Source organism: Erpetoichthys calabaricus, chromosome 1 (assembly GCF_900747795.2).
Source record: "Erpetoichthys calabaricus chromosome 1, fErpCal1.3, whole genome shotgun sequence".
In the NCBI taxonomy this organism is placed as follows: Eukaryota; Metazoa; Chordata; class Cladistia; order Polypteriformes; family Polypteridae; genus Erpetoichthys; species Erpetoichthys calabaricus.
Window position 1 is genome coordinate 55,574,645 of NC_041394.2, and position 15,543 is coordinate 55,590,187.

General features: G+C 37.9%; 1 protein-coding gene across 2 annotated transcripts; it reads right to left on the reverse strand.

Moving 5' to 3' along the window:
* Nucleotides 1–3,446: 3,446 nt before the first annotated feature.
* On the reverse strand, nucleotides 3,447–12,526 carry myl7 (myosin, light chain 7, regulatory). 2 transcript variants are annotated; one of them, XM_028793420.2, is made up of 7 exons: nucleotides 12,382–12,526; nucleotides 10,473–10,580; nucleotides 10,039–10,114; nucleotides 7,521–7,625; nucleotides 7,051–7,129; nucleotides 6,083–6,131; nucleotides 3,447–3,680 (listed from the first exon to the last, which is right to left on the reverse strand). In XM_028793420.2, exons 1-7 carry the CDS (start codon nucleotides 12,382–12,384, stop codon nucleotides 3,576–3,578), a joined length of 525 nt encoding a protein of 174 aa, XP_028649253.1. In that variant the 5' UTR covers nucleotides 12,385–12,526; the 3' UTR covers nucleotides 3,447–3,575. The 2 variants fall into 2 exon arrangements, with proteins under 2 accessions (XP_028649253.1, XP_051778728.1); XM_051922768.1 differs by lacking the exon at nucleotides 12,382–12,526 and adding an exon at nucleotides 11,335–11,379.
* Nucleotides 12,527–15,543: the final 3,017 nt, after the last annotated feature.

Sequence of the window (15,543 nt, forward strand, 5' to 3'; positions counted from 1 at the left end):
AAACTGCTGCATTCAGTGTTTTAATTGCTCCTTATTAGCAATAAGATGTAAAACAGGGGTAGGCAACGTCGGTCCTGGTGAGCCGCAGTGGCTACAGGTTTTCATTCAACCCAATTGCTTAATTAGAAACCAATCATTGCCAATCTCAGACCTTATTTAATTTTATGGCTTGTTAGTCTGTGCAATGTAAGGCTTTTATATCGTAGATTTTTTTCCTTTCCAAGGATATCATCCAAATGATTTGAAGCCTAAAACAGATCATTTTCAGTCTGTCACATTTTTCTATTAAGTGTTTTATTAAATCAAACCGTGCATGATGAACACACACAGATGTAATTGGAAAAAAGCTAGCTGGAGAACTGCTGGCTGCTTTGTCTTTTACATCTTATTGCTAATAAGGAGCAATTAAAACACTGAATGCAGCAGTTTAAGATTGAAATAAGCAATTAAGGTTGGAGAACCTTAACAAGCGAGACCACTAAAATGAAGCATCAAAATGTCACTTAAGCAATATGTGCTTCATCAGCAATAATTGAGTTCTCGTTAAGGAACTGGGTTGGAACAAAAACCTGCACATACTGTGGCACTCCAGGACCGACGTTGCCTACCCCTGACTTAGACCACCTGGACTGGAGTATGGTGCAGAACATAAAGAAAAAAAACTCAGTTTGCAACTCAAACTAAATCACCCCATAAAGCCCTATAGGCCTATATTTGAAATACTGAAAAACTACTCATTGACACAGGTTATGGTTAATTTCATAGCTACTCAAAATTTTTAGATTAAAACTATTAATCCCCATTTCTTGAAGTGCTGTATGAAGTTGTATCCTTTCCTCTTGCTGATCACAGTACTGACAAAATCCAGATACTGTATATATTTTCCTATTCAATATAGGGAATAATTTAGCATGGTGTGTCCATGAGAATTATTTCTTCCCTTCTTGTTTTTTTCAGGGACCATCTAACTACAGGAAATAGTGTGCATTATTGGAAACATTTCAGCTCGTAAATATTAGGTAATTTTGGCATAAAAATACATACATGCAGACAAGTTTGCATGAAACACCTCACAAATTCAATCAGATCGATCCTGAATCGATTTGATTCAGTCTCAGAATCAACTGAACTCTCACTATTGAATAGTAGTTGAAGACTTTAAAAGCAAGGTTTAAATGCACTTGTGATGGAGTAGATCAAACTATATACATAGCTGTCGAGAAGCGAATTCCCTATGTGACCAATGATTAAACCCCCTAATCTGCACCACAAGAGCAAGAGTGATGATCCTCTAAATGTGATTGTGCTTCGGGTATGAGGTGGATATTGGAGACACATTTTTAAATTATGTAGTAAGTTTTAATGAAGCATTCTAAAGTGTACAATTATAAGGCAAATTTGCAGGACTAAAGACAGTAGACATATGATTTGAAATTAAGTAGAGGCGACATACATATAGTATGGAGAATAAATATGCAACATTATACCAACAAATAAAATTCACCAAATACTTTAATTGTCTAAATAAAATTGTAGCACATCACTTTATGCCCTCCCCAGAGCGTGCCATCTTCTTTACTGTTACCTACATAAAACATGCCCTTTCTGTAGGATGCAAAGTTACACATTATTTTCATGTACTTCTCTAATTATCAGATGATATTCATTCTACGCACAGAGCTGTATTTGGTAAACCTGATACATTGTAGTTAATGTAAACATGGTGGTTCACAAGGATAGCTCTTGCTGACTTTTCATGAAGATTTTTCCAGTGAAAATTATTTTTTGCCCAATGAATCAAGTCACAGTGCACCCATGGACCATTTAATTGGTACTTCTGGTTACTAACTGTTAATTGTCACAGAGTAACTAATCATCTTAGTTAAGTTAATCATCTTAACAGTACAATTAAGGACTTGGCTTTTCAGCTTTTTTAAGGTTGTGACTGATCCTGCAGATGACCTTTAAAGGTTAATTATATAGTAGAGAGAAGATGTACATTGTATATTAAAGATGGTGACAAGAAAATAAAAGTATGGAGACATAGAGGAGGAAAAGTGCATGAAATGAATAGCACTCCTGAACACTTACAAACACAAATGCCGACATCTGTGTTACAGGAAATTTTGTTCCTGTATTTTGTTTATCCAAAACATAAATAGTGAAGCAGGTAGTCTGCCAGGTCAGAGACACACATGCAGAGTTAGAGGCTCTGTCGAGTAAACATGCCTTCTAATTTCATTTTATTTATTTGTGTTCAACTCTAAAAAGAAACATTAATAATTTACCTATGTTAATTTCAGATAAACTATTTAATTGTCTTTACATTTTCCAAGCTTCTTAGCTGTTTATCCCGTACAGTAGTCATTGAGCTAAAGAAAAACTAGGGTGCCAAAGTTAAAAAAAAGTAACTACTTAAATTTCTTGGAAAAAAAACTTACTTTTGTAAATGTTATTGAAAATGTGAATTTACTATGGGCTCTGCTTGCAGCTGAATTTTGGAGACTTTAACTGAAGTATTAACTCCTCATTAGCAGAAAGATAGCCATAAACACTTGCGTCTTACTACATCTTCCTTGAAGTTCCATTATGGCTCGTGACTAGGTTCAGCATCTCCAGCTGTCCAGCACTACCAGCATTTCCAGCTGCATACTCCAAAATGGTAAGGGTGTCATCTGAAATACAGGGGTGATTTAGGCGGGAGGGTGTAAGAAACAGTCCGAAGACTCACCAGATGACAGTATCCCAAACAGTGTGGCAGGTTTAGCCTGGATAAATGACCCCTGGAGCTGAGCCTGCCAGCTAGGCCTAAATTGTAGTCCTGACCAGCAATCGAGACTTGGTGGATGGGGCAATTTTTTTAGTCATGTTTTGAAAAGGAGAGAGAATTGCATTTTTAAATTGTTAATACCTACAGAAGCCAGCTATATTGTGGCCCCGTGAACAGCAGGAGAAGGGGACGCAGATACAGTGCCCAGAGAACACATTGATCAGACACGTCTCCCCGGTTGCTTAATCTCATTGAGTTGGATACTTGGCCACTGGTAATCCTTGGATTGGACTCTGAGCTTCAGTTGGCTCACAGAGAGCTGGGGGAATAGTATGGTATACTGGATGTCTCTGATCCCAGATAAGGTTGAGCTCGGTGGTGTGTATGAACCCCAGAAGGAAAAAAGCAGATAGCAGCATGCGTCACCCTTGAGCATCCAAATGGTGGGCAGAAATAGCTCTAAAGAAGCCAAAGTTCCTTTTAAGGGCCACTCACCAATAATCAGAGTTAAGAGGCTAATTCCCTTACTTCATCTTTCACATATCCCAGGTTGTTACAGTATGTTAGGTTATAGTTTTTAACCTAAATGCAAAAGAAGTAAAAGAAACAAGAGAAACAAGCAAGGTAATCCAACATTTTTTTTCCAGATTACATGGTATTTCTTATTGCAGTACAAGAGGAAACAGAGTAAGTGAAGGGAGGTCCGGGGGGCAGGAAAATCACTTTACAGAATCTGGCTAATTAATGTGGTATTTAAGATGAATATAAATTTTGAGCGCTGACATGTCCAATGGTGTTCCATGGGCTATGACTCTTCCTTCTCGTCTCCATGAGTTATGATATAGCAGAGTGATTTGTAATCAATATTTCCAGCAACATCAATGGGGGCAACAGAAAAAGCCTGCTCCACCTACAGGAATAAAAAAAACAAATAGGATTGTGACAAATGCATTTTAGCAACATGAATCACTGACAGTGTGCCTGAAATTATATACAGTATTAAGCCTCAAAAATTTAGTATTTATTATAAATGCTTTACTCATTAGGTTAACCAGGTTCAATGAATGGTCAAGTGCAACATAGATGTACAAACGCAGATAACAGGCACACAATTCAAAGGCCATGTTTGTTTTCATAGTTTTTATCTGTTTGCTTTTATGTCTTTTTGAGTTAGCATTTATATTCCATTTTATTACTTTCTGAGTAACCAGTTAATAAAAGTGACTGGTAGGAGATTCTATAAGGACAGGTTGTGACTGTCCACAACCCTGAATTGGATAAGGCTAGTTTAGAAAACAGATTAAAAGTGCTAAAAATGCTTCTTATTTTTCTTGTGCATTTCTATATATGTTGGGCCATTCTATTTGTATCTTCATACAGAAACACTAACAATGGGTGGTCCCATAAAGTGCTCTACACTAATATTCATTAAATCAGCTTATGTTGGTGAGAGTGGCAACATGCAGACCTGAGTAGACCAGGCCAGCCTAGTTCTAGTAACAATCTTCAGATATTTCTAGGTAATTCTAAAAGATTCCAAAGTCATTTGAGGAGTGTAATCCCTCCAACAACTCCTGTGCCCTGAGTCTGCCCCTGTATCTTTTTCCAGTAAGCCAATCCTGGAACACATACTGTGGGAAGCATGCACGTTTTCGTGATCCACCTTAACTCGCTCTACTCAATTGAAAGAAGCAACAGTTATATACTAAGGCCTTATTGAGAGAGGTTTTCAGGCAGGATTTAAAAGTGACCAAAACTGGTGCTGACCTAAAACTTAGGGGCAGCTACTGCAAAAACACGGTCCCCTCTAAGCTTAAGTCTAGAACTTGGCACGACCAAAACCTTTCGGTCAGAGGACCTTAGTGACTATGAAGGAGAATAAGGGTGTAAAGAGGTCAGTAAGATAAAAGTGGGCTTTTAGAGACTTTCAGAGACTTAAAGACAAACAGTAAAATTTTGAATTCAATCCTGTAACGAACAGGAAGCCAGTGAAGAGAAGCTAAGACTGGTGTGATGTGATTCTGTTTTTGTGTGCCTGTTAGAAGCCTGGCAGCAGCATTCTGGGCTAGCTGAAGACAAACAAGGGATGACTGATTAACTCCAATGTATAGTGAGTTGTAATAGTCAAGCCGAGAAGAGACAAACTTATGAATTAGTGTTTCAAAATCATGTACAGAAAGAAAGGGCTTGACCTTAGCCAATAACCTAAGCTGATAAAAACAGGCTTAAACAACTGAGTTAATTTGTTTATCTAATTTGAGGGCATTATCACACCAAGATTTTCTGTAAAGTGTTTACAATAGGTTGTCAAGGGGCCAAGATTAATTTCTGTAGCACAAGTAAGATCAGAAGGTCCAAAACATACAATCAATTTTTTTTGTCATTTAGACTAAGAAAATTAAGTGACACCCATGTTTTAATATCTTCTAGATATTCCAGTAAAGGTTTTGAGAATTTGTTTTGATCTATTTCATTGGAAAATATATCTGTGTATCATCTGCATAGCAATGGAAAGAAATATTGTGTTTTTTTAAAAATGGATCCTAAGGACAACATGTACAGTGAAAAAAGAATAGGCCTCAGAATAGATCCTTGAGGGTCCCCACAGGAGATAGGGGCTGAGGATGAGGAGAGATTGCTCAGGCTGACTGAAAAGCTTCTGTCTTTGAGGTATGACCGGAACCATTTCAAAGCAGTTGCTTGTATACCCACAAACTGCTCAACATGGGTGATAAGGATGTTATGATCAACTGTATCAAATGGAGCCAGAAGCTATCCCAACAGTTAGCAACTACTTTACCCCTGAATAAAGATTAAATTTAGTTAATTTCAAATTCATCAGTACTGAGCAAAAGGTAGAAACCAACCATGGACAAGTCACTAGCTGATCATAGTGCACTCTTACTTACACACTCATATTCACTTGTAAGGGACCAATTTAGAATCTGAAATTATTCCAACATGCATATTAGTATTAATCCAGAATATCTAGTTCAATGAGTGGTACACATAATCTGGGGAAGTTTTTCTTTTCCTTTAGTATGTTATCTTTTGGGACGTTATCTCTGGAACTTGCAGTTTGTTTTCAGGAATTCAACTGTACTAATTGCAGCTTGAAAGATACGCAGGCATGTAGTCACCCATTTAAAGCTACACAATGTACATGTTGCATCTGTTTCTTATCACTGACATGCAACAGGTAATTGCTTTGCACTTTACAATCTCCATATCAGTCTTTTTCCTTAATTATTCCATTAATGTGTGGTAGTGTTGGAAAGGATCATTCTTACAGCAGTTACAATTAACACTTACCTCATCTTCTGTGAATTTGTCTGCTTGTGTTAGCAGCAACCGTCGGAATCTGCAAATAAAACATTTTATTTGAATGCAACACTGTTACCACTTTCATATTTTTTAAAAACAGTGTATCCAGTAGTTAAGTAGCTGTAAATGTTAAAGATCAGAACCCTTTGCTGTATTAACCTTTTCTTATAGTTTCGCCCAAATAAGTGTTTGTCGTTTCACTTTTTGTGATGTACTGCTCAGTTATGGGGTCTGCTATGAATCCCCTATGGGTTACATGATTTTTCATATAACAAGTCATAATATAATATTTAAAACCTGCTTAATCCAATTCAGGGTAGGCAGGAGGCTGAAGCCTATCTTTACTACATTGGGCTCAAGGCAGGAAACAATGCTGGATAGCCTGGTCCAACACAGGGGCCTGCTCCTGCACACATCCAAATAGGGTTAATTTGGAATTACCAGCAATACCAATTCATCTTATTCTTGGGGATGTGGAAGGAAATTAAAGCACCCAGAGGAAAACCTATGGAAACATGGGGAGAAGGTGCCAATGAAGAAAGACCAAGTGCTAAATTAGAACCAAGATTGCAGGATATTTGTGGTGCCAGTGCAGTTTTACAATGCTACCCTTTACAATGCCCACAAATGCTTTATACCTATCTGAACTTTTTCTTGTTTAGTCTAATTTTGAGATACCCCAAGTCTAGTAATTATAGCTCTTATGTACTGGGTAATCTTATAGCGGGCAAGTGTCTTTTGTTTTTTAATGCTCATTGACAAGTTTGCTACACACATGTGGCTTCTGTCTGGCATTACTGCAATAAATCTGCATCTTTATATCTTATTTCTTCTAGTCTACATTCCCCACTGGAGTCACTAGGTTCATATTGTCTACCCTATCTCACACCTACCAGAAGACAGGGCATCAAACACTGAAGATGTAATTGTAATGGTTTTCACCCTGAAAAACTTACTCATCTTTATTCACTAAGCCAGTGCCATGAGGGTCAAAGAGTTTGAAGGCCTGAAGTATTGTGTCTTCGGGGTCAGTACCTGTAAAGTAAGCAAAGCTGAGCAGGTTAGTAGAAATTACATTCTTTACTCTGCTTTCCTTATGTTGTGATTGGCATTGTATATTGCCCATTTAGCTTCTCATCCTGTACTGTATATGCTCATGTATTTGCTATCACCTAGACACTGCAAAACAACATAATTGTTTCATGCTGCTGGATATATTATCGTTGAAATGCTTTGGTCATGGATGTGTGAGTTCAAGTGTGGTTCTTCACAGTATGGCACAAGGCAGCATGCAGAGTGAAGTACTGTTTGGTTTATGTATAATAATCATCAGCCTAGTTTACAGTGAGACTTGCAATGATGCAGTGGTCTGGATTGTCTCATGTAGATACTCCAAAGTGAGCTTTTCAGCTTTAATATCACTTACCATTGAGTTTCTCCCCAAAAAGAGTGAGGAAGACTGTGAAATTAATAGGACCTTTTCCTTCCTTCAGCATCTCCTCTAGTTCCTCATCCTTGACATTCAGCTTGCCTGAGAAAAAAAAAGACTCATTATGTCTGTAATAACTTTCAAAGTCATTCACAAGCTAAGCCTGTTTACTTTCCAAAACTACAGGAACCAGGGATTTGAACATTAAATAAATTCTAGGTTTACGTTCTGTATGAGTAAAAGATATCCAGTTCAAGTGTCACGGCACCCTTGGATCTCTTAATAAAATACCAAGTCTTTTGGGTGCCAGAACTCTAATTCAGGTACACAGATTTATTAGATCCATCCTGGCTCTTACTAGATTAACTAAACTTTAATGTCTTCTCCAGTCTTGGAAGGTAGTAAATGGGGCAAGTTTCCTGAAAGCAAGTTTACTCATTTGTTAACTGCATGTTGATATTGTTTTTCTAATTTATAACCATTTACCAAAACCCTTTTTAGCTAAATAATGCATACATTTTTGCATAAATTTACAACATACCTGACCTAGTTATTATTCATAAATAGTTTCTTTATTTTCATTGGCAGTTCTACCCACAAAAATCAGAGGCCACGCATCATTACACAAGACAATTCGCTGACCCCCTCGTCAGGATAGTGAATCTTTCAAAAGTGCACTAGTTGCAAAGTTTGCTGTTTATTCTATCAATTACAGTACTTGCTCCCAAACCTAATCAACAAGGTCTGAATCCAACTAAGGGTGAATGAGGTATGTTACATATTGTACATTGGCTTGAATAAACCATCTGCCAAGTATGGAGATTACTTAATCCATCAGAGCTCTTATTAGATTAATGTATGTCTCATAAAGTATCTTAGATATAAGCTTTCTCTTACACTAAGACCTACAGCTATCACATATTGTGAATGCAGTTTATATGATTTCATCTCTCTCATAATTGACAGGTAATATAAGTGGAGCTCTAAAGTCTTTATTTCTTACTAAATTAATTTAGTTTGTCAGGTCTTGCATTCCAACATTCACAGGAGGTCTAGTGTACATACAGCTGGCAGATACTTTACTGGATTAATTTAATCTGTTGTGTTTCAATTTCTAATGCACATCTACTAAGAATTCACAGTTCCAAATATAGTAGAACTTTTGTGAGATTAACTCATATTATCACATCTAAGAACTCTTATTTAAGTCTGTGAAGTTTGTCAAGACCATATGTCTGTTATATATTTCACTTGATAAAATCAAACTCTCAGTACTGAGACATGAAATGTAGAACTTTCAAGTATAGAAGTGTAAATGTCATTCATCAGATCTTCTATTAATAGAGTTAACCTAATTCAGATGTACAGAATACGTAGTGAGTTAAATTAAACAAGTCATATTAAAACATGTTAGATAGTGAGATGGAAAAGACAATATTAAGTTTTACCCTATAAACATAGAAGTAGCAGTGGGTCTCTAAATATTAGAATATTATAGAATAGAATATTAGAAATCTCACAGTTAGGAGACCTGGGTTCGCTTCCCGGGTCCTCCTTGTGTGGAGTTTGCATGTTCTCCCTGTGTCTGCGTGGGTTTCCTCCCACAGTCCAAAGACATGCAGGTTAGGTGGATTGGTGATTCTAAATTGGCCCTAGTGTGTGCTTGGTGTATGGGTGTGTTTGTGTGTGTCCTACGGTGGTTTGGCACCCTGCCCGGGATTGGTTCCTGCCTTGTGCCCTGTGTTGGCTGGGATTGGCTCCAGCAGACCCCCGTGACCATGTGTTTGGATTCAGCTGGTTGGAAAATGGATGGATGTATGGATATTTTATTAAGACCTTTCAGAGACACTGACAGTACAGTACAGCTCATGAAATGAAAAGAAGTGGATTCATTTAGTTTATCCAGTCTCAGACTACAGAGAACTTGTTATTGTCTTAGAGCTTCTATATATTATTTATGAGTTGTACAGAGCACTAGAGCTTTATGATCTCTTCATACATTTACTTACATTTACCCTGCTTTTAGGTCTATTACTGTTAAGTATACTGAAACTCACTAAAACCTGTCAAGTATACTGAGTACTATATCTTTTATCTGAGCTAGTGAACCACTCAATTTATTAAATTTTCAGTTCTGTGTTGTGAGGTGTTTATACATTAATTTACCTTCCACTCTCATTTCTTTTATTCAGACCTATCAGGGATTATGATCCTTAGATCTTTTATTAGAACCACTAAGTATTTTAGCCTTTACATCTCTATTTACACCTGTGAGAGACAATGAATGTGTTCTTTGTTAGTTGCACTAATTATTTTAGTCCTGTCAAATGAATTAGAGTCCCTGGCTATTACATATCGATTTCCTCTCCAGTGACAGTTCTTATACATATTCTTTAATATCTCTGTCCTTTTCCCTTTTGTAAATTAAGTGTATAAACCATTGGCCCTGAAATATCGGTAGACGACACAGACAAATAGATGGGTATCTAGTAAAGAATTACATTGGTAGACTTACCCAGCTGTGCGTATGTTTCTTTCAGGTCAGATTTATTTATGATCCCATCCCTGTCTTGATCAATACAGCTGAAGGCCTAAAAATACCAGTCAAATTTTAGCATGAAACAGTATAAATAGACTGTTGAATATTTACTTGCCTATTAATTAAAGTATGTATTATTGTTAAAAAAGTGTCGAATTAAAAATGATCATGTCTCTCATTTCTTTTCAATGTGTCATAGGTCCTTCTTGTGATTTCAGAGTCCTTAATTTAACTTGTTTGCAAATATTCTAAACATGGCACAGACATACAGTATCTCGTATATTGTTTATTTTTCTCTTTCAACATATATTTAGAAAGGCACCAAACTCTCACTGATATGGATGCACAGCTAAAGTTCTGTCACATAAGCCTCCAGACCTGCATGTGACGTCTGGTTCTCACTCTCTTACCTCTTTGAATTCCTGAATTTGTGATTGCTCAAACATACTGAAGACATTGGAAGAGCCCCTCTGAGTCCGCTTGGCTGCCGCCTTCCCCTTGGCTGCTTTCCTGCTAGCCTGTGCAAAATCAAGAATGTCAGTGAAATAACGAACCTGCCTTCTGCCTTTGAAGCCTATTACATCTTTGTTGGGCACTGGCTTTGGAAATTGTGTAAACTTTGAACTCACCATTGTACGTAGGATTAAGTACATAACGCTGTTTTCACATACTGTTCCCATCTTACATATGACTTCAATTTTTATAATTGGTTAATTCCTGGGTCAAGTATTAGTATAGTTAAATAACAGAAAAAATATTTCTATATTTTATTTACAGGCCTTAGTTTTTGGGCATGTTGGATAAATAGCCCTCAAAAGGTGTTCTCAAAGGATACTATGTCTTAAACTGAGGTCAAAACATGGCTGAAGTTCTGCCACTCAAACATCCTAACATTAAAATTTAAAAATGATTGACTCCTGACTTGTACCCAATACTGTCATGACAGATTCCAGATGGATAAATTAATTAAAGTTCCACACAAGAAGTGCATTAGCATTGAGGAGATAGGGAGCAGAAGCTGACTGATTGCAGCTGTTAGCCTGAAAAAGGGGATCATTTGAGCTTTTTAGTAAGGGTTGTGCATTTGGCACCTGGTTATTTAAATGGATGCCACTGAGTTTGTACAGTAAATATGTGTTCAAGCCTATTGTTACATTTTCCTATGTACATAGTACAGTGCTATTCTTCTTTACATTTCTGACAAACATGAAGCACATTGCCAGTGTCCGGCACCATGATCAGCAAATATTACTAATGAAATGAGGACCTTACCTTGAAATCTCAAGTGTGACATTGCATCCCTTCATTGTTCTGCATGTGTATTTGATGGAAACTGCACTAGCAACATAAATGAGTTGTTCAAAAGGAATGTTTAAAACATTTTTTAGTTGTTAAATATTTAGACATCTAGAAGTTAATGTTGAATGGAGTGTTACAACTAAGGTCACCGTCAAACTGCTCTGAGTGTATTTTAAATAAACAGTAAACAGCAGTATGTAACTAAAACATCCATCCATCCATTTTCCAACCCGCTGAATCCGAACAGAGGGTCACGGGGGTCTGCTGGAGCCAATCCCAGCCAACACAGGGCACAAGGCAGGAACCAATCCCGGGCAGGGTGCCAACCCACCGCAGGTATAATAAAACATTAATCATGAATTGCCATAAAAAACTGAAGGGCATCTTTGGGGGTCGGAGTTAGGGGCTTATGTCTACATTAGTACTGTTTGTTGTCTAGGTTAAACTTTTGACATTCATTTTCATCTTTCCATGTTACACCTTCTTACATTGTAATGGGAGGACTAGAGCCTGTCGTAGCAGTTCTGGGCACAAGTCAAAAACCAACCTCTAGATGGAATGCCAGGCCAATGCAAGGCATATTTACTCATACTAAGGCTGGTTAGAGAAACATATGTCTTTAGAATTTGGCAAGAAACTGGTGCATATGAAGAAACCCGAAATGGACAGAGACAGAACATGCAAACTACACATATAAACCCAACTACTTGTTTGACTTGCTGCTTATAAATGATAAATCAGATAGATCATTTTCATATCAGACTGAATATCCCTTGACCAAGACACTGAACAGATGAAATTTAATTTGAAGGACATCTTCTTAACCTCAACCTCTCATGCTTTTTGATGAAAATTTAACACTTTCTCATAAATTTCATTTTCTTTTCCATGTTTACCAATAATTTAGACAGAAATAATTTTTCAGCCCATGAAAAACAAACTCTTCATATGTAGTGCAAGCACCAAGTCCCATGTAGTCCGCATCATTTCATCAGAAAATAGCATTGTTGGCATACTCACCATCTGTCTGCTGGCTGCTCCCTCTGACCCCAGTACTACACTGGGATTTTCACATTTTATACTGCCCTCTTTATCTTTTGCTCTTCCTCATTCAGGCAAGACTGGTAAGAATGTCCCTTACATGGAAATCTGCTGCCTTTGAGCTGTCAAAGTCAGATAAGCACTTGATAGCCAGGATTCCAGGAGCAGCAGCCACCACATCCACCATTCCCTGTAAGGCTGTGGGCTGAGAATATTAGCTACAGACTGAAAATATGAGGTGTGCTTGTATGTCGGTATGTGAGTCCACACTGCTCCCAAAGCAAGATAACTAATTCACTGTGTGTCCTCACATTTAAACTAACATGTCATTTTAGTTTTTGAGTTCTATGCCTGATCATTTTATAAGAGAAAGCATATGAATGGGTTTGGGAAAGTAATTATTTTCCCTAATTTTCCTTTATGCAAAGATAACATATTAGGATGTTTAAAAATACAGAGTGATCATATATATGGTTGTGTGGGGGCAGAGCCTGTGCCGTCAGCGGTAGGCATAAGCTGGGACAATTATTGCAAGGTATGTTTTTTCTGATAATGGTCAATGTCAGACACACACATGGCCACACATTTACTGGGAGAATTTAGAGTCATTAACAAAAACTCTCTTGCACAAAGGGAGATTACATAAACTTTATACATGTAGTGATTGAGCCATAGAGTTTTGACCCAATCCCTCAGAGCAACTCTAAGAAAGCAGTGCTAACTATTCCTCCACTGTCTCTCCCAACTTAGGTTTAGCCAGGCTAAATTACTAGAAAGATTTGTTTTTCGGCATGATTTAAATATTATCTTGGATGTTGCCAACATTTTTCTTATATAATACGCTACCATAGCTGTCTGTTTGTTTGTCCAGGATTTTAAATCACCTGTAGTTTGTAAACCGTTTGAACTATTGACCTGAAATTTGGTACACATATACTACGTGATGTCTACTATCCGCTTTCGGGGTGATGATTGACCTCCAAGGTTATTCCTCTTTTTATTTTTATTTTATTTTATTGTAGAATCAATTCTCAGCAGTGGCCAGCAGGGCGGCTGTGTGGCACATGCGTATGGGCGTTGTTCTCATCTCTGCCACCTTTGCTGTCACGTCCCCTACCTCTTCATATCTTAAATCATTCTTAAGGCAGATTGAAGACTTAAGTGCCAGCTTAAGTGAAAAATTAAGGAAAATGTACTAAGTAATTGCAATACAAATACTGACTTAATCGGTTTTAATGTGAAAAGATACCAAAAGAAGAGAAGAAGAGGGCCGTTAAGGTGGAGAAAAGAAGAGCTGCTCAGGAAGCAGCAAGTGCATCAACCTCTGAGCAAATGAATGCTAAACGTACAGAGAAAGAGTATGAAAACTATGAATGCTCAAGTCAAGTGTATTCACTGCATGTTATCGTGCAGTGCACCGTTACTGGTAGGAAGATATTGCCAGGCAGTAGGAGCCACAGAACAATATGATGAACAGACACTAATGTCTTGAGAGGCCCTCCTAAAGCCACATTGGTTAAAAGTGGGTAAGTGAAGATAGTGCCCAGAAAAAGATGTTTTGTGGCACAAGGAGGCTTTGCAGGAGGCCAGCTCAGTTTGAGGCTACTTAATGGCTGAAGTACACTCACTTGCCACTTTATTAGTTACACCTGTTCAACTGCTTGTTAACGCAAATATCTAATCAGCCAATCATGTGTCAGCAACTCAATGTGTTTAGGCATGTAGTAATTGTGAATTTGACTTGTTGAAGTTCAATCCAAGCATCAGAATGGGGAAGAAAGGTGATTATCTGACTTTGAATGTAGCATGGGTGTTGGTATCAGACAGGCTGGTCTGAGTATTTTGGAAACTGCTGAACTACTAGAATATTCACACGCAACCATCTCTAGGGTTTACAGAGAATGGTTTAAAAAAAAAAGAAAATATCCGGTAAGTGGCAGTTCTCTGGGCGAAAATAACTTGTTGATGCCAGAGGTCAGAAGACAATGGCCAGACTGGTTTGAGCTGATAGAAAGTCAACAGTAACTCAAATAACCACTCTTTACAACTGAGGTATGCAGAAGAGCATTTCTGAATGCACAGCTCGTTGAACCTTGAAGCAGATGGACTACAGCAGAAGGAGACCACACCAGGTGCTACTCCTGTCAACTAAGAACAGGCAACTGAGGCTACAATTTGCATGGGCTCACCAAAATCAGACAACAGAAGATTGGAAAAATGTTGCCTGGTCTGCTGAGTCTCGATTTCTACAGTGACTTTTGGATGGTAGAGTCAGAATTTGGTTTCAACAACATGAAAGTATAGATCTATCCTGCCTTATATCAACGGTTCAGGCTTCTGGTGGTGGTGTAATGGTGTGGATATTTTCTTGGCACACTTTTGGCCCTTTAGTACCAACTGAGTATCATTTACACGCCGCAGTGTACCTGACTATTGTTGCCGACTGTGTCCATCCCTTTTTTGACTGCAGTGTACCCATCTTGTGATGGCTATTTCCAGCAGGATAATGTGCCATGTCATAAAGTTCAAATCATCTCAAACTTGTTTCTTGAACGTGACAGTGAGTTCACTGTACTCAAATGGCCTGCCTCCACACATACTGTATCTCAGTACAATAGAGCACCTTTGGGATGTAGTGGAATGAGAGATTCGCATCATGGATGTGTAGCCAACAAATCTACAGCAACTAATGATACTGTTATGTCTATATGGACCAAAATCCCTGAGGAATGTTTTCAACACCTTGTTGAATCTGTGTCATGAAGAATTACAGCAGTTTTGAAGGAAAAAAGGGGTCCAACCCAGTACTAGCAAGGTGTACCTAATAAAATAGCCAGTGAGTGTATATACTCGTGAGTGAAGTGAGTGTACACTGTGATTGTCTTTATATTCAGCTAGTAAGACCGCCTTTGACAGCCTTTCCCTTTATGTACAGGACTCAGGAGTTCAGAGTAACCCTGCACTAGAAAAGAGCTCTGTGATCTGTCACTGTCTTTTGGATAACTCAGTTATTGGGTAATGCAAGCTGTTCCCTGCAAGCACACTCTTGACTATAAAGTTGACATGCTTCAGATAACCAAAGACTGGAAAGAGAGAGAGAGTTTGGGAGGAGACAAAGCAGTATTTTTGATAAGTTTTGAT

Bases quoted from the DNA above. Each gene is read 5' to 3' on its own strand.
- myl7 (XM_028793420.2), bottom strand. The intron at 10,115-10,472 runs GTAAGAGAGTGA...TGGTATTTTTAG, and splicing joins AAATTCAGGAATTCAAAGAG to GCCTTCAGCTGTATTGATCA. The intron at 6,132-7,050 runs GTAAGTTTTTCA...TTTTATTTGCAG, and splicing joins GGCTTAGTGAATAAAGATGA to ATTCCGACGGTTGCTGCTAA.